This window comes from Denticeps clupeoides, chromosome 1, assembly GCF_900700375.1.
Source record: "Denticeps clupeoides chromosome 1, fDenClu1.1, whole genome shotgun sequence".
Lineage (NCBI taxonomy): Eukaryota > Metazoa > Chordata > Actinopteri > Clupeiformes > Denticipitidae > Denticeps > Denticeps clupeoides.
Genome location: NC_041707.1, coordinates 34,729,155 through 34,749,006, shown reverse-complemented (window position 1 = coordinate 34,749,006; position 19,852 = coordinate 34,729,155). Strand labels below are relative to the sequence as shown.

General features: G+C 48.5%; 3 protein-coding genes across 4 annotated transcripts in view; all 3 read left to right on the top strand.

Moving 5' to 3' along the window:
- The first annotated feature begins 1,620 nt into the window (after nucleotides 1–1,620).
- Nucleotides 1,621–4,592, top strand: cited1 (Cbp/p300-interacting transactivator, with Glu/Asp-rich carboxy-terminal domain, 1). Its single transcript, XM_028990230.1, has 2 exons — nucleotides 1,621–1,824; nucleotides 2,874–4,592. Exon 2 carries the CDS (start codon nucleotides 2,887–2,889, stop codon nucleotides 3,352–3,354), a length of 468 nt encoding a protein of 155 aa, XP_028846063.1. The 5' UTR covers nucleotides 1,621–1,824; nucleotides 2,874–2,886; the 3' UTR covers nucleotides 3,355–4,592.
- Nucleotides 4,593–8,398: 3,806 nt separating this feature from the next.
- Nucleotides 8,399–10,975, top strand: rps4x (ribosomal protein S4 X-linked). Its single transcript, XM_028975603.1, has 6 exons — nucleotides 8,399–8,512; nucleotides 8,588–8,768; nucleotides 9,895–9,992; nucleotides 10,125–10,296; nucleotides 10,387–10,544; nucleotides 10,812–10,975. Exons 1-6 carry the CDS (start codon nucleotides 8,486–8,488, stop codon nucleotides 10,911–10,913), a joined length of 738 nt encoding a protein of 245 aa, XP_028831436.1. The 5' UTR covers nucleotides 8,399–8,485; the 3' UTR covers nucleotides 10,914–10,975.
- Nucleotides 10,976–14,034: 3,059 nt separating this feature from the next.
- Nucleotides 14,035–19,852, top strand: part of nhsl2 (NHS-like 2) — a 63,866-nt gene continuing 58,048 nt past the window's right edge. Inside the window, exon 1 of one of the 2 annotated variants that reach the window (XR_003749580.1) lies at nucleotides 14,035–14,524. Coding sequence is in view for 1 of the 2 variants with exons in the window: in XM_028977832.1 (XP_028833665.1) it covers nucleotides 14,248–14,524 (277 nt within the window). In the remaining variant the exon portion in view is untranslated. The remainder of the gene's footprint in view (nucleotides 14,525–19,852) is intronic. The other variant, XM_028977832.1, reaches the window with a different exon arrangement.

Here is a 19,852-nt window from a genome sequence, read left to right as displayed (position 1 = left end):
AGTAAATACATTTAAGGCCGCGCTCCGTGAACATGTGCGCCCCACGTTTGTGTGCCCCCTTCAATGCACGTTTGCTTTTGCATACAAAAGGTACATTGAAAAACCGTTTGTGATTTGCATAACGCTCCCCGCCAGGGACAAGGCAGATCCCGACCAGTCCTCGCACTAGACCCGGCCTAATCTACATGTGAAGTGTCATGATGAATGGCCGCGGCCCCGAGCACAAAAAGACAGATGCAGTCTTTTTCGGGCCGTTCACAACGGAAAAGGAACCAGGCGCGTGTCACCGGGTTCCTGCTGCGGCTGCTCAGGATCTGCTGAGATTAATCAGTCAAATCCTGAGGGTCCGACTTGGGGGTCAGGAAGGCCGCTGCTTTATTCAATCATTATTTCGTTTAAAATGATGGATTGGAACCTGACCCAGATCTCATTGTCTTCAACATTTCTTGTATAGACTAATGCCAGGGTGGGCAAAAAGTAGATTCAAATGAATCCTTTAAAGCAAAAAAAAATAAATCCACTGATTCGTGGATTGATATAAAAGTCAGAAATGCATACACGGGATGATCAATTCTCTCCGTATCACGAAACAACCGATTCGGTTTTATCTTCTAAAACTGTGTAACCAGCTTGCTTTTGGGAAAAGTGAAATTCCCACCGTGGACTTCTTTTTCAAGCAAATATGACATTTGCGTGATTCTCATGAATGATGATTACAGGGCTGATTGGAGAGTGGATTTGTGAATAGTGAACATCTGCCCACTTAGCTCAATTTCATTGGGGGGGGGCGACCAACAAACTCCGGAAACACGATCCGGATTGGGCTTCTCCACCACCTTCACACCATCTTCTTTATTGTCTGAAGGAATAAACTATAGATGTTATACGTTCGCATATAAACCAACCTTTTGTTACCTGTGCACCGTCTGGTCTTGTCTGGTTTGTTTTAAAGTGCCTTCTTTCATGGGAACTGCATATGTGGAGGAACTCTCATGACAGCTCTGGAGTGTTTGGAAAGTAGGATGAGGTTTGAACATTTGCTCCGGGTGGGGTGCCATTTTCAATAGAAATCTGACTAGATGTTTCTCGACCAAAAAAAATGTTAAATTAAAAATTAGATACCTCACTGTGTGAGGTAATGTGCAATATCTTCACACAACGTGCAATGGACTGTACAAATGTCAGTGCACTGTGTTTTTGTATGTTTTTGTATGGTATTTTTTGTATATATTTTTTCCAGTGTTGGAATTCATATCTACAACAGATTTGCTGTTTCCATCCTTCCAGGCATATATGTCTGGAGAAATTACGTTGCAATACAGGGGACTTGTCAGTTTTACCGTTTTCTTTCATACAGTCTGTATGAAAGTCTGTATTAGGTTTTAGTTTAAATAAATATAAATATATCTTTATATCTTTAAGATATGTATCTTTCTGAGTGAAACAGTTTTTCAATACACTGTATCCTGAGTGTACTGTTGTACTGACAATAAATCCCTCTTGAATCGTGAATCTTGAATCATGAATCGTGAATCTAAGCTTTTCACCCCAATCCGGATCCTTTAAACGTCCAGTCCGCATTTCGCAGCCGTCCGTTGTATTCACTCTCTCCTGGAGAGAGTCGGAGTGTGTGTGTGTGTGTGTGTGTGTGTGTGTATTTAGGCTAATGCCTTTGATTCAGTCCCACTTCATTTTCGCTCGGGACGCGCGGACAGGCGGACCTGTTGGAAACCATGATCTGACTCCGCTTCACGATTTCCACCACTGGCGTTAAAACAGCGAGAAAAGGGGGAGACGACTGTGAACCGCTTTATTTTATGAACGGTAGGTTCGTGAATAAACGATTCGGATCCGATGAAGAACGTTGCCCCAGTTCTGGCTTGGTGGCGACACGAGTCGGTTCACGAGTTCTCGGTTCTCGCACCCGGGGCCGTTTACTCGTGTTGCCTGCAGCAGTTCTTCCGTGCGCGTCTTTTCGCGTTCGACTTGTTAATTGACTTGTTAATTAATGCCGCGACGGAGAGAAGCGGGAGCGGCCGACCGGGTCACCTTTTCAGCAGGTGACGCTTTTAAATTCTGGGATTAAAAACGAACCGCCATAATGAAGTTGCCATGTGATATGCATGAATAATAAATTCTGAGCCTCACCATATTACAACCAAAAAAGAAAGAAAGAAAGAAAGTGGGGGCAGCACATATGATTAAGTGATTAACTTCCTCATGACTTTATGTGCCTGACCCCGGAGTCACAGGACAACCCCTTCATGGCTCGCCCGGCTTCGTGGGGCTGTTACTGGCGGCCTCCCACAGCCCCCGCCGTCAGGAAACGCCGTCATGTGACCTGGCCCGCGTCTGAGAAGCCTGCGAGGCATCGGGCTGTCCCGAAGTGCCCCCCCCTCCAATGGGGGCTTTTGTTTCGGATGATTCGGTGCGATTCGGCCCTCCTGGAGGCAGAGTGGCCGCCGAGTCAAAAGTTCAGCCACGAGGATCGTGGGTGGTCCCGCCCCCAAACTAGAGTAGATGATTCGGTCAGTGAGATTCAGACGTGGTCAACATGGGGCAGTGGTGGGTTTATGGGCCAGTGGTGGCCTAGCGGTTAAGGAAGCGGCCCCGTAATCAGAAGGTTGCCGGTTCGAATCCCGATCTGCCAAGGTGCCACTGAGCAAAGCACCGTCCCCACACACTGCTCCCCGGGCGCCTGTCATGGCCGCCCACTGCTCACTCAGGGTGATGGGTTAAATGCAGAGGACAAATTTCACTGTGTGCACCGTGTGCTGTGCTGCTGTGTATCACACGTGACAATCACTTCACTTTTTAAACTTTAACTTGACCTCCAGGCTTGACCGTAGACCCTGACGGTTTTCCCCCTCCAGGTGTCCCCGGGTGATGAGCTCGCTGTTGTTCTCCAGCCGCGCCATGAAGGACCGTGACGCCCTGACCATCCTGCATTACCCCGGCGCTGCCAAGGCGGGCACCCAGTTCCCTGCGGGCGCCCTCCACGCCGGGGGCCCGGGCCTGGGGAAGCCGCAGACCTTCTGCCTGCAGTCCGGACCACACCTGCTGGCCAGCATGCAGCTGCAGAAACTCAACAGCCACTACCAGAACCTGGGCGGGCCCTCCGGCGCCACCAGCGGCCCGGCGAGGCCTTACGGGACCGGCGCGTTGGGGACCGCACCGATGTCCGCCCCTGGAGCGCCTCAGGGAAGCGGCATCATCGACTCGGACCCGGTGGACGAGGAGGTGCTGATGTCACTGGTGGTGGAGTTGGGACTGGACCGCGCCAACGAGCTACCGGAACTCTGGCTGGGCCAGAACGAGTTTGACTTCATCTCGGACGTGCCGGCCGGCTGCTGACCCGCCCCGTTTCTAGTCTCGTCCCTCCACCAGCGCCATCAGGACGTGTCGAAATCTTCCCTGTATGTCCCGGCAATCGTAGTGTCATGAACCAGAGAGCGACGTGTCACTCTGAAGCTCATAGTTAAGGACGACCCTTTGTGACCTTTTTTTTTTTTTGTGCTGTCGTGGTCTGAAAGTCCCATAAATTCCCCGTCGGTTTAAGGGTCATTCGGAATCATCGGTGACTGGAGATGGTTTTCGCACCGACCAAAACCTTCCTGACTGTTTTCTGCTATCTGACACACAAGATGAAGCTTCGTCCCACGCCATTCGGACCTCGAACCCGCGTGCAGAGCTGCCGTCACTTCACTTCACAACCGCTGGAACGTTGAGGACCACGTCTGGCTTCTTACATTTTCACGTTTCGTCAGTTTAGCGCTTTTCCTCGTGTCCATGCCATACTGAGGGTCCACTCCGTCTGATGCCACATCGTGTTCTCCGACCCGAGGAACCCCGCCGACGAAACCGTCACCTCCACGAGAGCCGAGGGCCACGCCCACTGGACCTCGGCCGCCTGTCCGTCGCTCCGCCAGCGGTCGGATGGGGTTTCCACTCGGTAATGGCCGGAACCCGAGCCGGCGAGGCGCGGGGCCCGTATAAATTAATGAGCGCGCGGATCCGTTCCTCGCGAGCTCCTCTCCGGTTCCCTGGAAGCGACCGGCCACGCCGCGCGTCTCCTAGAAATAGACCTTCGCGTGCAACACGTGCTCATTTCACGCAAACCGCTTCTTCATTATGTTAGAAGACTGAATGTTGGCCACAGCGAGAGAACGAGAACTATAGATGAATTTGTGTGTGTGTGTGTGTGTGAGTGTGTGTGTGTGTGAGTGGCCACAAATAATAGGTTTTGGGGGGCGGCATTTTCTAATTTGAACCGTTATATCGACCACTTTTGGGTTTTTTTTTGTTTAGTCTGCAGGACTAATGAAGCCTCAGCATGACAGCATGAGGAGTCCGGGCCTGTTTCTGCAACGTACTCAAGCAGGCATGGGCCTGGCATAAAGGAGGCGGGGGGGGGACTCTACTTTCCAAGTGTTTCAATCTCTTTCCTTTTACTGAATTTGTCAAATGAATCGGTAATCAAACGTGATTGTTTTTGTTGAGCACTTTCTGTCCATCGCGTATATATTTGTCTCTAATTTTCTACGAGTTGTCATTTCTGGATGGTATTTAAATATCTGCTTTTTTTTTTTTTTTTCTTTGAATTTAGGAAAATAAAGGATTACCAGAAATAAGATGTCGCGGTTCTCTCTCCTGAGTTTATTATACTTGCTCGTGATTACTTTTTGTACCATGTTTCCAGAATTGACGCGGCAGCGCCCCCTTGTGGCGAGTGTTGTGAAATGCTTTATGGCGTAAGGTCCAGGTGATGAAGTCAAATCCCACATTTCTCTTTTTCGCAGAATGCATTAACTCTGTGTTACGCTGCCATGGCAACTCACAAGTTACTGAGGAATAATAATTATAACAAAAGTGGTCTGACATTTCAGTGTAAATCCGTTTAAACTGCTGCGGAAATAGAAGGCCGCACTGCATGTCAGTATCTGGCATGTGGCCTGGGAATGGTCGGCTTCATCTTCTTATTGAATAAACAGCGGAGCAGCCTTTTACCATTCCTGAACCAACAATGGACTATTAACAATCATCTATGCCTCATCAAGGTAGGGGTTGGATTGAAAAAAGTAAAAACAGAACTGTTTAAGTGGCCACTCTGGGATTTGGGGTAGGCAGTAGATTGACTTTATTTTGACCTTTAACTGTGTACACTAGACGCACATAGTGAGATGCCACCTTTACCATTACAGTGCACATAACAATACTGTTAAATTGTGTAATGTGCAGACACTGGACGTGATAAGATATGTGCCAGACGTTGCAATTAAAACAAAACAATTGCATAATGTATGTGTGTGTGGCACATATACACATATGTACAGCAGCATATTACCTGTGTGAATTTTGGAATTAAAGAATATTGCACATACTATTTCCTGACACTGAATGAGTTATTTTTGTTTTACAAGTTATTTTCAAGTCAAGTCAAGTCAACTTTATTGTCAATTCTGCCACATGTACAGGACATGCAGAGAATTGAAATTACGTTACTCTCTGACCCATAAGAATAACATTAAATACAAAAACAGTAACAGTAACGAATACAGAGTATAAATACAATTTAAAAAGAAAGGCACAATATACAATTTTAAAAACACCATGTACAAATAAGGGCACTGGTGGAGAGTGCAACATCAGGAGAGTGCAAAAACCAATAGTGCAACAGAGTTTTTAGTTTAAAGTGACGAAGTGAAAGTGAGGTAGATGGCAGACCAGAGCTGCACAGAGTGACTGGTGCATGGTCAGTTTGTGTGATTTAGAGTTCAAAAAGTTTGTGGAGCAGAAGAGGGGAGTGAGGGGAGTGGGGGCAGAGCCGGGAGGGAGTTGAGTTTCCTGACCGCCTGATGGGTGAAGCTGTCCTTCAGTCTGCTGGTCCTGGCCTGGAGACTCCGCAGTCTCCTCCCTGATGGCAGCAGGCTGAAGAAGGTTTGCATTGGGTGGGTGGGATCAGCTGCTATGCCGAGGGCTTTCTTGGTGAGGCGTGTACTGTAGATGTCTTGGAGGGAGGGGAGAGGGACACCGATGATTCTCTCAGCTGCTCTTACTATGCGTTGGAGAGTTTTTTGACAGGACGCATTGCAGGCTCCAAACCACACAGTGATGCAGCTGGACAGGATGCTCTCGATGGTTCCTCGGTAGAATGTGTGCATGATGGGGGCTGGTGCTCTTGCTCTTCTTAGTTTGCGGAGGAAGTAAAGACGCTGCTGTGCTTTCTTTTTTTTTTGTATTATTTTTGTATTATTTGGTAAAATGAATGCTTTCCGATGGTACAAGCCAGATACACCAACACAAGAAGAATGGCTTGAAATAGTAAAGGAATATACAACATGGAGCTCTTGGCCTACAAGATCAGAATTAAGGAAGAGCACAGTCATGAGAAATGGAAAGTTGATGACTAGAATAGAGGTAGATGTGTACTACTAGAACAGAGTAGATCGCTACTGTTAACACCCACGGCATCTGCAAAAAGCCTTGGAGTTTGGATCGATGACAAACTGAGTTTGAACCATCACATCGCTGCGATCTCCAGATCCTGCAGGTTCACTCTCTACAACATTCACAAGATTCGGCCTTTTCTCTCACTACAGGCTACGCAGCTCCTCGTCCAGGCAATGGTCATCTCCAAACTTGACTATTGTAACTCTCTCCTGGCTGGAGCCTCTGCAGTCACCATAAAACCACTCCAGATGATCCAAAATATGGCATCCCATCTCATCTTCAATCAGCCAAAATACACCCATGTTACGCCTCTTCTTACCTCTCTCCACTGGCTCCCGGTAGCTGCTCGCATTGAGTTGAAATCCTTGATGGTTGCCTACAGGGCTGTAAATAGAACTGCACCCTCCTACATCAATACAATACCTGGCTACACTCCGGCATGCCCTCTCATATCTGCAAATGAAATGAGACTGAAAATTCCCTTTTCACGGGGTCTCCGATTCCAATTAACTCTGTTCTCCTTTGTTGTCCCTGGCTGGTGGAACAACCTGCCCTCCTCCACATTGCACAAAAAATATACAAAAAATATATATATATATTATAATTTTTTCTTCGTCTAGCACTTAACAATCTCCGAGCATACTCTTTGCTGACAAGTTAGGCCTTATCAGGGCTCTTAGTTTTGTAAACTCAAAAGTTTGGACAACTTCTCATTCAATGTGTTTTCTTTATTTTCGTGACCATTTACGTTGGTAGATTCTCCCTGAAGACATCAAAACTATGAATGAACACATGTGGAGTTATGTACTTAACAAAAAAAGGTGAAATAACTGGAAACATGTTTTATATTCTAGTTTATTTGCTCTGATTACTGCTTTGCACACTCTCGGCATTCTCTCGATGAGCTTCAAGAGGTCGTCACCTGAAATGCTTTTCCAACAGTCTTGAAGGAGTTCCCAGAGGTGTTTAGCACTTGTTGGCCCCTTTGCCTTCACTCTGCGGTCCAGCTCACCTCAAACCATCTCGATTGGGTTCAGGTCCGGTGACTGTGGAGGTCAGGTCTCCACTTTTTGTTAAGTACATAACTCAACATGTGTTCATTCATAGTTTTGATGCCTTCAGTGAGAATCTACCAACGTAAATGGTCACGAAAATAAAGAAAACATATTGAATGAGAAGGTGTGTCCAAAATTTTGGCCTGTACTGTTTATATTTTTGGGACTGTATGCATATATACAAACATCTGTCAAATAAAGCAATCCAGACTATGTATCGGTTCTTTTTTGTGTGTGAGTGTTTAATTGGAAAAAATAAACAATAAAAAAAAGTTCTGCCGCTCTGCTTTCTCGGCCGAGCGACTGCAGTTGCACTCCTAGTCGCCAGGGGGCGAGCGTAAAGACGACGGCGGCCCGCAGCGCCTCGGCCTTATCTCCTCCGCTCGGAAGGCGCCTCGTCCTTTTTCCGCAGACTCCAACATGGTGAGCGCTCTCCGGCTGCCGCGTCTCCGCCGTTCCATCCCCGGCCATCGGCCGCTCCGTGCGATCTGTCGGATGTAAAACGACGTGAAATGTGCCGGCGTGTGTCCGCGGCTCGTGATTAAGACGATATTAAGCCGCGCGACCCGATTATCCTTCAATAAAACGAGCGATGTGAAGAGAACCGGAGCCCTCGTCGGCCGGGCTGCTCGCACTGTGCCTGCGCGTTTTCTTTGTTAAATACGGAATAAAGTGTATTTAAAATGCGCAGGTTCCACAGAGCGCGCGTTTCGTCCTAAAACGCCGCTAGTTGCTTATTATATGTGGCCGTGGTCGTTGCGGCGTTAGCATGTAGCTGCTACGTGCTACGCGGGCCTCGGTGAAAGTGGCGCTCTTTACGCCTCCGCCACGTGCTTCAGACGGTTTTACTTTCACGTCGGTTTTTATCAAGTTCGTGTTGAACCGAAGCGTTCTTTTTAAATTGTGTGTGTGTTTTTTTTTTCTTTCAGGCCCGAGGACCGAAGAAGCACCTGAAGCGCGTTGCGGCGCCCAAGCATTGGATGCTTGACAAGCTGACCGGAGTCTTCGTAAGCGCGTTAATCGATCGCGTCGCCGTGCGACGTTAATTGGTGTATTAAGCGTGTTGCCCGCTCGTCCTCCAGGCTCCCCGCCCCTCCACCGGTCCCCACAAGCTGAGGGAGTGCCTGCCCCTCATCATCTTCCTGAGGAACCGGCTGAAGTACGCCCTGACTGGAGACGAGGTGAAGAAGATCTGCATGCAGAGGCTGATCAAGATCGACGGCAAGGTCCGCACCGACATCACCTACCCCACCGGATTCATGGGTGAGTGAGTGTCCGCCGGACGCCTCGGTGGCAAGCAACACTCTGGGCCAAACTGTTCCGAGTCGTCTGGCCCAATTTTACGCTTGCGAGATCGTAGTACGGCAATCACGACATGACTGTGTCTTCCGCTCCATGGAATATACCAGTGTGCGCTGTCACATTTTTTCCCCGTTCGTATGGACATTTTGCTCGTGGATCTATATATATCGGTGTACATAATTGCTTGTGGCCCCGTAATCAGAAGGTTGCCGGTGCAAATCCCGATTCGCCAAGGTGCCACCGAGCTGCCCACTGCTCACCGAGGGTGATTGTTAAAAGCGGAGGACACGTTTAGTTGTGCTGTGCTGCAGTGTTTCACAACGACAATCACTTCACTTTCTTCTTACCAGGGCAGGAAACAGCATTGCGTTCCAAAAGTGATTCTAACTACTCGTTGCCGTAAATGTTTTTTTTTTTACAAACTTGATCCATAAGGATGCCATTCAGCGCTGGAGCGTTGTAAAAAATATTCTCTAAACGGGACACATGGCACGTGATGGTTTTACAATTATTATTATCATTATTATTATATAAGCAGAATTTGGCCATTTTAAAATAACGCGTATGTGATGTGAGACCTTTATAAACGATGTCTATTTTAACATCGTCCCAGAAGTTCAGTATTGTTGCTTTGTGACTGTTAATGATAAAACTTAATTAAAAAAAGTTTTAAGCACCGGCATCACCCCAAGATCTTTAGATTGTAGAATGCCTTGATTTCCCCCCCCAAAAAAAGCCCTGGTCATAAAACATCTTGCTATGAAGCCGTTTTCTTTCGTTGGTGAAGGTTGTGTGATTCCTGTTTCGCCAGAGATGCTGAACTTGTTTCACGGCACAGTTGAGTCTGCGTGAGGTGTAAACCACCAGATGGATGGTAGTGTTTGGGACTTTGCCGTGTTGTGTGGGCGTGTGGTCCGGCACACCCACGGTGAGGAGGTGACCGGCTGCCAAGAGGTCCTGAAGCCGCTGAGATTAATTTTCGCGCCCCCCTGGCTCCTTGCTGCGTGTGAATATTGGTTGAACGTGCCCCGGGTCGAGCCATATTGCATAACGCGTCGTACTGAGCGTGTACGTGTTCTCCCCGTAGATGTGATCAGCATCGAGAAGACCGGTGAGCACTTCCGTCTGATCTATGACGTCAAAGGCCGCTTCACTGTTCACCGCATCACCAACGAGGAGTCCAAGGTGAGCTGGCTGTAAACATGCTGAATGCGTTTTCTGATTTAATAAAGTTATGTTATGCAGTAATGGTGACCGGAGGTGGGGTTGTCATTAAATTAATTAATTAATTAATTTGTGTCCCCCCTCCTCTCGCAGTACAAGTTGTGTAAGGTGAGGAAGATCCTCATCGGCACCAAAGGTATCCCCCACCTCATCACTCACGATGCCCGCACCCTCCGCTACCCTGACCCCCTGATTAAGGTCAACGACACGGTCCGCATTGACCTGTCCACCGGCAAGATCACAGATTTCATCAAGTTTGATACTGGTCGGTTGGGCCTGCTTTTGATTTACTGTTTTCAAATTGGACTTTGGCTTGATCGCGTCTGATCCGTTTTTATATATAATTTTTTCATAGGCAATCTGTGCATGGTGACTGGAGGTGCTAACTTGGGGCGTATTGGAGTGATCACCAACAGGGAGAGGCACCCTGGCTCCTTTGATGTGGTCCACGTGAAGGACAGCACAGGCAACAGCTTTGCCACCAGGCTCTCCAACATTTTCGTCATTGGCAAGGTACGTGGGATGCTCTGATGCGGTGGTTGCCAATGAACCAGAAGACCACTTAATATAAATGTGTCCCTGGTTAAGACACTTAACCCTGAGTGTCTCCAGGGGGACTGTCCCTGTAACTACTGATTGTAAGGCGCTCTGGATAAGGACGTCTGATAAAATGGCATGAATCAAAAAAATTTGTAGGAATGTTGCTAATGTGTTAAATTTCTTCACTTTAATAGCACTGTTTATATCATCATCATCGTTTTATTGATCTATTCTCTTCAGGGCAACAAGCCGTGGGTGTCCATGCCCCGTGGAAAGGGCATCCGCTTGACCATTGCTGAGGAGAGAGACAAGAGACTGGCTGCCAAGCAGGGCAGCAGCTAAGTCAAAAGAGGTCTGGTCATCCGCAGATCCTGGTTTCAAATAAACAGAAATGTTATTTACAACTCTGTTTTTGTGTGTGGTTATTGTATAGCTTTTTTTCCAGTCCTACTGTAGTTAAATAAATCAAGGCGATGCATTAGGCGACCAGCCTCTTAATGTCTGGGGATTAAAAGTCAGTATAAATTGAATATATATTTTTTTTTCTCCCTTTCGGGGATGTTTGGTTTGGGGTCTACACCCTGCTGCTTTTTCAGCGACGTGGGCAGGTCTCCTTACAGTTCCCGCCCGCGTACGGTGCATTTCGTCAGATCAACCTGTGCGAATTACGGACCGTAAACCCGCCGCTGCTTCACCACCTGCTTTCCTGTCAGCCCTCCATTGTGGGAGGGTGCGCTGACGTCACTCGGATTCTAAGATCTTGGAGCCAGGGGTGTCTTCACAGCCAGAAGTCATGGCCGCCCGGTAACCGTTTGAAGTTGCTCGTAAAAAACCGTGCCGCCTGGTCCGCTTTTTATGCCAGCATTTCAAGTTCGTGAATGGTTCTTGCATTTATTAACACTAACCGAAGTGGAAAAAGTGGAGTACGTTTTATTCCTCTGATGGAAATATTCCCGTCCCCGTCGTGTGTTTTCTTTGTCGTGCTGTGGCAGGCAGGAATTGACTAAACAAGAAGCCTCCTCGCTGTTGTGTTTATGTGATATTTGAGCCAAATTGAACAAAATACCAGCTTGGAATCTGTGATTATCTGGCAAAGCGCACGCTGCACATCACCTTGGATTAGTGATAAGAGGCGCCCACCTCGCGCCTTTCTTTCTGTATGTCTCAGAGGTCAAGGGTGAAACGTTGACCGTTCTTGCCGTAACCCGTCTCTGAGGATGTATGCAGTACAGTCTGGCACGTGATGTACTGGCAGTGTTTACGTGTGGGGGAGTGCATCTGTGTACGGTTGGCGTGCGAAAGTTCACGTGAGCCGTTCGGCGAGCTGGACCGATGTCTGAAAGATGTAAGGTTGAATTTCGGCATGCAAAAGTTCTCATCTATTTTTTTTTTTGGTCTTTGGACCTGATTATAAGCTCTCTTACGTTGACACTATGCTCACTGAGCCAAAAAATCCATTTTCTAAAAAGGATATACTATATAAATGGACGCAAAAGCAATTAAAAGCTTAATTGGTCCACGCGCAAGCCATTACAGAAGATAAAATGAATTAATGACTAATAGAGTTCTAGAGCTGTACGGTGTAGGTAATGAAGCCACGTCAGGGTTCTAGTTACAGACTAGAACAGTTACGTGTAAGATGAAGAGGGGAAGTGGTGGCCTAGCGGCTAAGGACACAGACCCGATATCAAGGTTCAAGGTTCTGCTGAGGTGCCACTGAGCCAAGCCCCGTCCCCACACACTGCTCCCTGTCATGGGTGCCCACCGCTCACCAAGGGTGGTGCTTAAAAGCAGAGGACACATTTCGTTGTGTCACCGTGTGCTGTGCTGGGCTCGGTTGTGATGTTCGCGTGTCCCGCGTTCTATTTTTGCGTCCGTGTTGATCTGTGCAGGGCTCGCCTCCAGAAGGCCATATGGCTCGCGCCGCGCCGCAGCCTACCGTCCCACGGTAGCCCAGCACGGCTCGGGCCGGCCCAGAACAACACGCCCTGCAGGAGCTGTGGCCTCCGCGGAACAGCACCCGCCCACTCCACGGCTCGGCCGCAGAGTGTCCTTGGGCGGCCATGGTTATGGTTGGAGTCTGCTCACGTTTGGATCGTGTTGATGTTCCCTCTTGTTCTCCCAGTACGTTGTGAAGCGGGTTAGCTCAGACTGGGACCTGTATTATCTGAACAAGCGTCCTTTGAAAAACGCAACGTGAGACTCATGTCTCTTTCATGTCTCCGTGTTTTCTTCTCCCTCGGCTGAAAAGAAAACGTGGTCTTTGATCGGCTCACAAGAGGGGCTCCTCGCCGTTTAAAAAAAAACCTGACGGATTGTGAGCGAAGGAAATATCAGGAAGGAAAACAAAAAGGTAAAAAAAAAAAAAAGGATGAAAAGAATACTTTTGTTGGGAAAGCGGACGAACTGACGTCCTCCAGGACTGGTTCTGAACGCGAGTTGGCCCCGGCGCCGGGCGGGGGCCGGGAACAATGAAGACAGTCATATTTGGAGATGTGGAGGGAGGTGTGTGGGGAAAGGGGTGGGGGGCCGGACCCCCATATGTTTCCAATCAATACGTCTCCACGCGGTAGGCTCTCCCATCGGGCCCCGCCGCGGGGACGGAACGTGGACGGGGTTCCACTGCACCCAGTCCACTCTGGTCCCAGGGCTGGGAGAGGCGCGCACAATCTGGAGGAATAAAAACACATCCGCGTGGGCCAAGATCTGCGCTTGGATGGGTGGGGGGGTCGAACTGAGAGGGACCAGATGTGTGTGTGAGGGGAAGGCCGCCTCCCGTTGAACCGCTTTGTGTTTTCTTTTCTGGATTTTCCCGCTCATAATTGGTTTCCAAGCGCAGCTGCGAAAATGACTTTCTACATCCTGTGCTCGTTTCTCACTCGCTGTGGTCATCTGAGTGGCCGTCAGGTGTCCAAATTCCACTTGATCACATTGCCACGCCTTTGAACGTAATCGAGCCATCTTATAGAGACACGCAATTAGACATTTGCACGCAAGGCAGATCCTCGTAGAACGTTCTTGACTACAACAGTCTAGTGCAAGACTAGTTTGTGGGTGGCAGGTTCAAATCCCAAGACACTTTACCCTGAGTTGCTCCAGGGGGGGACTGTCCCTGTAACTACTGATTATAAGTCGCTCTGGATAAGGGCGTCTGGTACATGCTGTAAATGTAAATGGCCGGGTAGAGGTTAATAAGATGTTTCAGATTTGAACCTGGCGCCACATCCCCTGAACCAGTATTGCAGGTTGAATCAGCAAAAAAAAAAAAAAAAAAAACAACAGTTGTCATCTGATCGCCGACGAACCGATGATAATTGTTACCGATTCTGGTGCAAAACGAAAGCGGTCCAGGACACGGAGTCTCAGCTGGTCCGTGGCTGTGCGCCCAGAGAGGAGTCATGAGGGCTCGCAGACACCCTCGCAGGCTCCTGGCTGGGAAGGAGCGCTAGCGAGCTCCGCGTAGTGGACGCTCATCATCCGTACACCGCAAGAAATAGAGAAAGAAAGAAAGAAAGAAAGAAAAAAAAAAAGAAAGACGGACAGAGAGAAGTAATAATGTGAGAGAGAGAGAGAAAGAGAGAGAGAGCAACTCCAACCGAGCTTCTCCAACAGCGGAGCCGCGCCGAAGCCTGGCCGGCTTGGGCGTCGGTCGGGCGGGGGAGAACAAGCGCGGAAAATGCCCTTCTGCAAGCGGACGATCGCGCCCAAAGACGTCGGCAGAAGTGCGGCGCGGAGCCCCGGCGCGATCCTCACCGACCTGGCGGACGTGTGCGGCTTCAGCCTGTGCGCGCTGCTGCGCCAGCTCTCGGATTTGTCCCGCCAGTCGGTCAGCATCCTGGAGGAGCTGGAGGGCGAGCTGGTGTCCATTTGCCGCCGCTCCGGAACTTTGGAGGACAAAGTTGTCAGCCTGCAGAGACACGTCTCCGCCCTGGCCAGCAAGCCGCCGCCGAAGAGTAAGAACCGCGCTTTTCGTCTTTTGATGGCCGCGCCTGCGGATCGATAACGTGCGCTCCCGCGAACCTGTCCGTCAGACAGCGGAACTTTCAAACTTAAAAAAAATATATATATATAAAATAAAACAACTCGACTCGGCTTTCCACGAGGCCCCGACATTGTTAAGACCTTTTTAAATGTGTCGTTTGCCCGGCGCAGGGACGGAGGTCAGTGCAACTCGCGAAAAAACACGCTGAGAACCGCGCACTTCCGATGACATTTATCAGAAAGAAAAAGTGTATGTAGTCGATAAGTCGTTGTTTTTGCTCAGTTTTGCTTGTTTATGTTGGTATGCGTGTTAAATTCAGTGAGAGGAGGACAGTCGCATCCCACCTGGCACGAAACGCCAGGGCGCCTCCACGCGTGGAGATGCTGAGGCGAGCTTGGAGATGTGGACGGAGGTGTGTGGGGAAAGAGCTTTTTTTTTCCCCCATGCAGATTGAACCAACAACCCCGCAAATTCTGAGCGGCCTCGCAGTTTCTCCAGACACGAGTTTGACCACTAAGCGTCGAGTCGCGCCGCTTATAGCACAGAGCGGCCGCTAATTGGACTTCGGCTACTACGCATGCGCACGCCTGCTCGCGTCCCGGCAAGATGGGAGTTGTAGTTCATTTTTTCACTTCCGTTATAAGCAATTATCTTATCATCAGGCCCTTAGCTGACACTGAGGACACAGAGGTTGTGTCATACAGTATCATTTAATTTTTCCACGACAAGGACAATAATACGTGCAGTGATGCTGCTGGTGGGACAATATTGACCCCGGTAGTTGACAAATCCTGGCCGTGGTAATTACAGGTGAAGTAATCCTGCCGGTGTGCCACTATTGACCTCGGTTGTTGAAAAGTCCTGGCTGTGGTAATTACACATGCCGTTATCCTGCTGGTTGGCCAATATTGACCTTGTAGTTAAAAAAATTAACATGGAGTAATCCTGCTTGCTGGTTAGCCACGTTTGACCTTCCTAGGTGAAAAATCCTGGCTACGGTAATTACACAAGTAGTGATCCTGCTGGATGGCCACTATTGACCTCGGTAGTTGAAAAATCCTGGCTGTGGTAATTACACGTGCAGTAACCCTGCTGGTTGACCAATATTGACCTCGGTAGTTGAAAATTTTCACATGCAGTAATCCAGCTGGTTGGCCACCATTGACCTTCCTAGTTCAAAAATCCCAGCTACAGTAAGTACTCGTGCAGTAATCCAGCTGGTTGGACACTATTGACCTTCCTAGGTGAAAAATCCTGGCTACAGCCTTGCTTACGTTTTATTCAGTTTTTAAACTAAATGTTTATGCATGCTGTCCCTGATCGGACATAAACTGCCACAGACTGTTTAGCACGAATGTCTCACATTTACAAAAAAAGAGAAATCTGTGGACACTGGAACAAGCTGCCTAGACCTTGTCAGTGTCTTGTCTCTGGACATGGCTCTGGTCCAGGAGAGATAGCGCTCACCACCATGCTGGGAACATCCAGCCTTCTCCGGGATCATGTCATGGTTGGGGCTGAGCATCTGCTGGAAACTGTCACTCTGATCCGGCAAGAGAGGGGATGTGGGGTGAAGGGTGCGTTTGTCCCTCTTCCTGTAGGTCTCGTGGGTATTTTCTCAATTACCAGACTCTGTGAGGACGGAAGATCTGCAGGCATTCCCGTAATCAGGACAACAGATTTCCCTAAAACAGGCCACCAACCTTGGAGGCTGAATGTCTGGAGGTCTGGAGGATGTGATCTTGTCATAGCTTCAGTGTCATAGCATACTGTAATACACGAACCACCATTATTAGCTGACAGTAGCTGACACAGAACACCAGTCCATCCAAACGTAGATAGGTAGATATTTGTATTTTTTTGCTTTTATATCGGTCTTAGTGGTCCCCTAATTCTGTATCTGAAGTCTCTTTTTGAAATTCAGCTGTGGGGCAGAATTACAGCCACTTTGATCCAGTCCCATAATGATATTTCCCCAGAACACGCCGCTTCGGTGTCTGTAGCTTTAAATGCTAATGAGGAGGAGAGCGGCCTATAGAAGTTGCCGGGCATTCGCTGAAAAGACGTTATCAACGCCATTCACCAATGTTTGGCACAGACAGGACGTTGTGTAACCTTTCCCTTTATGACGACATAAAGGAAAAGGCAAATTCCTGATTCGACCGTCTGACCTGCCGCTCTATAAACGGCGAAGCCGAATGGCAGAAACCGCTCTTTACACGTATCACCATTTCTAGCCACTGCAGGACCACAGACAGGCTGGGGGATCTCGTATTAGTGTCAAATATTCTCTCTTAAGTGAAGTTTTCAGGTCAGGGGACTTTTTAGAGATCACTTCAATATGACGTTCTCTGACATACCCTGAGGGCAGCGGCCATTACGTGTAGAGAACGGAGGAAAGCGGAGAAGGAAAGAAGTCTTCTGGATGTCAGAAATAATTTCACACCAACAAAAAGGCCTGGGTGGGTCGTTCGTTTATCTTCCCCAAGACACGGATAACTAACAAGCAGTCGTTACCTTGGGCCAAGTTGACAACTTATTGATAAGGGAGGAAAGAGGAACCTCTTGAACAAATAAAAAAAAAAAAAACTCTCTGTTGCCATGGATTTATTTACCAGAAACGACTGAATTGTAGAAATCCTTATCTTATTACCAGAAATGTCCAGCGTTGCACAAGATCCAGGGCATCCAGAGAGGGGGACAGGGCCCAAAAGCATTAATCCTGCGGCCCCCGTATCTTTCCCAGACCAAGGTCACGGCTGGCATGGCGGGGCGAGACTCCGCGAGAGTGTATTGCAGTCATGAGGCTGCGGAGGAATGGTCGGGAGGGTGGGCGGAGGAGGGCACGGTTCAGTCGTTCCCGGCCTCTCCCGACGGCACTCTCCATGGTTCTCACAAACTGCAGCGCTAACGCAGCGGTTGAAAAGTTGGGAATGTGGAAACCGCTCGTGGCCCGGTGTGGTCTGGAACGGAGTGGCATCGGCAGCCAACCAGCGTGAAATTCACACAAACAAAGTCCTGCTGGTTTTGGAGGCTCTCCGATCTGTGTTTTTTTTTTTTTTTTTCGACCTCCATAAGGGCGTAATTATCCTCCAAATACTTGGCTTTTTCACTTTTTTTTTTTTTTTCCGCCCTTCAACGTTTAACTACATAAATGCAGAGTGTAGTTTGCGGCAGAGATTAGTTTGTGATACCCAAGCTTTAGCAAATCCAGAGTTTGCTGAAGCCGTCTCCACTGCGGTGGAAGGTATTTGGAAGTTCGGAAGCGTGGTCGTCCAGACCTTCGCCGGCACAGCGCTGAGCTGCGTAGGTCCTGCGCGATGGCGGCTAGATTCATGACCTGCTATTACAGAGTGTGACCGAGGCAGGAATGCAGTGAAGGAGAAGAAGTGTGTGTGTGTGTGTGTGTGTGTGTGTGTGTGTCGGTGGGTTGGGGGAGGGGGGGTTGGGTTCTGCTGGGGGAGATTAAATGCAGGTGAAAAAAAAATCGGAGACCATTTTACTTCCCGCCGGAATTCGCAGGGGCACACTATAGTTCGTCATCGTCATATTTCTCTCCGCTGCTCACGTCTGGCTCCATTTCCTGTTGCCGTGGTGATGGTCCAGCTGTGAGGAGAAGCGTGCTACGAGAGGCCGGGAGAGGACCGTGCTGGCCAGATGTCCGTTCGTTAACTTGTTAGACACGAAGGGTGGCGCCCCGCCCTCTCAGGACTTGTTCCTGTTAAATCGGAGCCCTAAAAACACAAATGCAACCAGTTCATCTCTAGGCACCTAGACAACAACAATGGCTGGATGGCTTTATCTTTTGGACATGCTTCTGGACGGTGCATGTCCTGCGGGAATGCTGAGCAGCTATGGGGAGTTGTGCTCAGATTTGGGGACTGCTTTGGCCCTCTTTTGTGATGACTCCGGCTGATTGATGCTACAGTACTGCGATCAGTGCTGTCATCATGCCGTTGGGAAGAGTTTTGCAACGTTACAATCGTGTCTGCTGGCGAAAAAATGCATCGGTGCGTCCAGGAGGAACAGAATTTATGGCGCAGAGATTTATGAACATGGATCCGGTGACCAGTGTGCATGCACTGTGTGGAAGATGAACATCGTACAGTGCCTGTCCTTCCTGTCCCGGAGTCACTCCTGTGCTCTGGCCGGTTGTGCAACTCCCCTTGGCTGGACGCTGACGCTCTCTGGCCCCCGAACTGCGTTCATGCAGCCAGCCCATGTGTTTCTGCAGAGGCATGCTGGGAGATTACGGCACTGTATGTCATTGTGTGTGCACAGCCTGGCTCTGCTTAATGCAAACGTTACTTTGGCTGTGTGGATGCACAATATTAACAAATGCATTGCAACATTGGGGATGTTTGCTATAAGAAAAGATGGCTGCTCTTACTGGCTAACTAATGTGGTTGAGTATTAATTCATCGATAAAGAAAGAATTTTCTTTTCTTTTCAAAAATGTCTTATCTGCTAAGTAGATGAGTTTTACTGTCATTAAAACACAGGTCTTAGACTCGTATTTCTCTTGTTCACTTGTTTTTAATGTGGTGGCTATAAGCGCATAGCAGGGGGAAGCTTGTAACTTGGACCGCATCCGTTTTTCCAGCATGGCCCCGCTCGGCTAATAAAAGCGGAATATTGCGAGCGGAGGGCTGGAGCGTGGAGGTGACAGTAGTCTGAACGCATATTTTCCGACTCTCCGCTGGCCCCGCTGAAAGCCCCAGGCCTTCCTCTCTGCTTCATCTGGTGTTTACATACTCTGCCATGATAGCGGTCAGGCACACACACTCATGCTGATGCTCACGTGGAAACACACACACACACACACACACACACGTCCTTTTACGTTGTGCCTGTTTGGATAGTCACATTATCATCAGATCACGTGCGTCTCCCACGCTCCTGCTTTGTTCAGTGCGCCCTTATTAAAGCAGTATGCATTATGTCTCGGTTTTCTGTGTGCAGAAAACAACTTTCTATCAAGTGCCACCATTTATGCATTAGTAGAGTCTCATATGATTGTTACACTGATTATTTGGGGAGAAATTACCCTTCAAAATTTTAGGGGCATTTCGGAATGTCCTAATTTTTGATAGCAAACAATTGTTTGGTGCATTAAAAGGCATAAAATGTTTTAAACGACTCTTATGGAATATCTGCATGGAACTTTATCAGCAACAATTATTCTTGAGTTCAATGCTGTGCGTTTTTAAGCCTCGTGTGTCAGTTTAAAACCTTCATTAGAACCCCCTTTTCAATGAGCAGAAAACAGTTGCAATGACTGAAGATTGATTGACTTAAG

Excerpts from the sequence above, each read along its gene's own strand:
- cited1 (XM_028990230.1), top strand. The coding sequence starts at position 2,887 with ATGAGCTCGCTGTTGTTCTCCAGCCGCGCCATGAAGGACCGTGACGCC.
- rps4x (XM_028975603.1), top strand. The coding sequence starts at position 8,486 with ATGCTTGACAAGCTGACCGGAGTCTTC. Across the intron at positions 8,513-8,587 it reads ACAAGCTGACCGGAGTCTTC|GCTCCCCGCCCCTCCACCGG; the intron begins GTAAGCGCGTTA and ends CTCGTCCTCCAG. Across the intron at positions 8,769-9,894 it reads CTACCCCACCGGATTCATGG|ATGTGATCAGCATCGAGAAG; the intron begins GTGAGTGAGTGT and ends TTCTCCCCGTAG.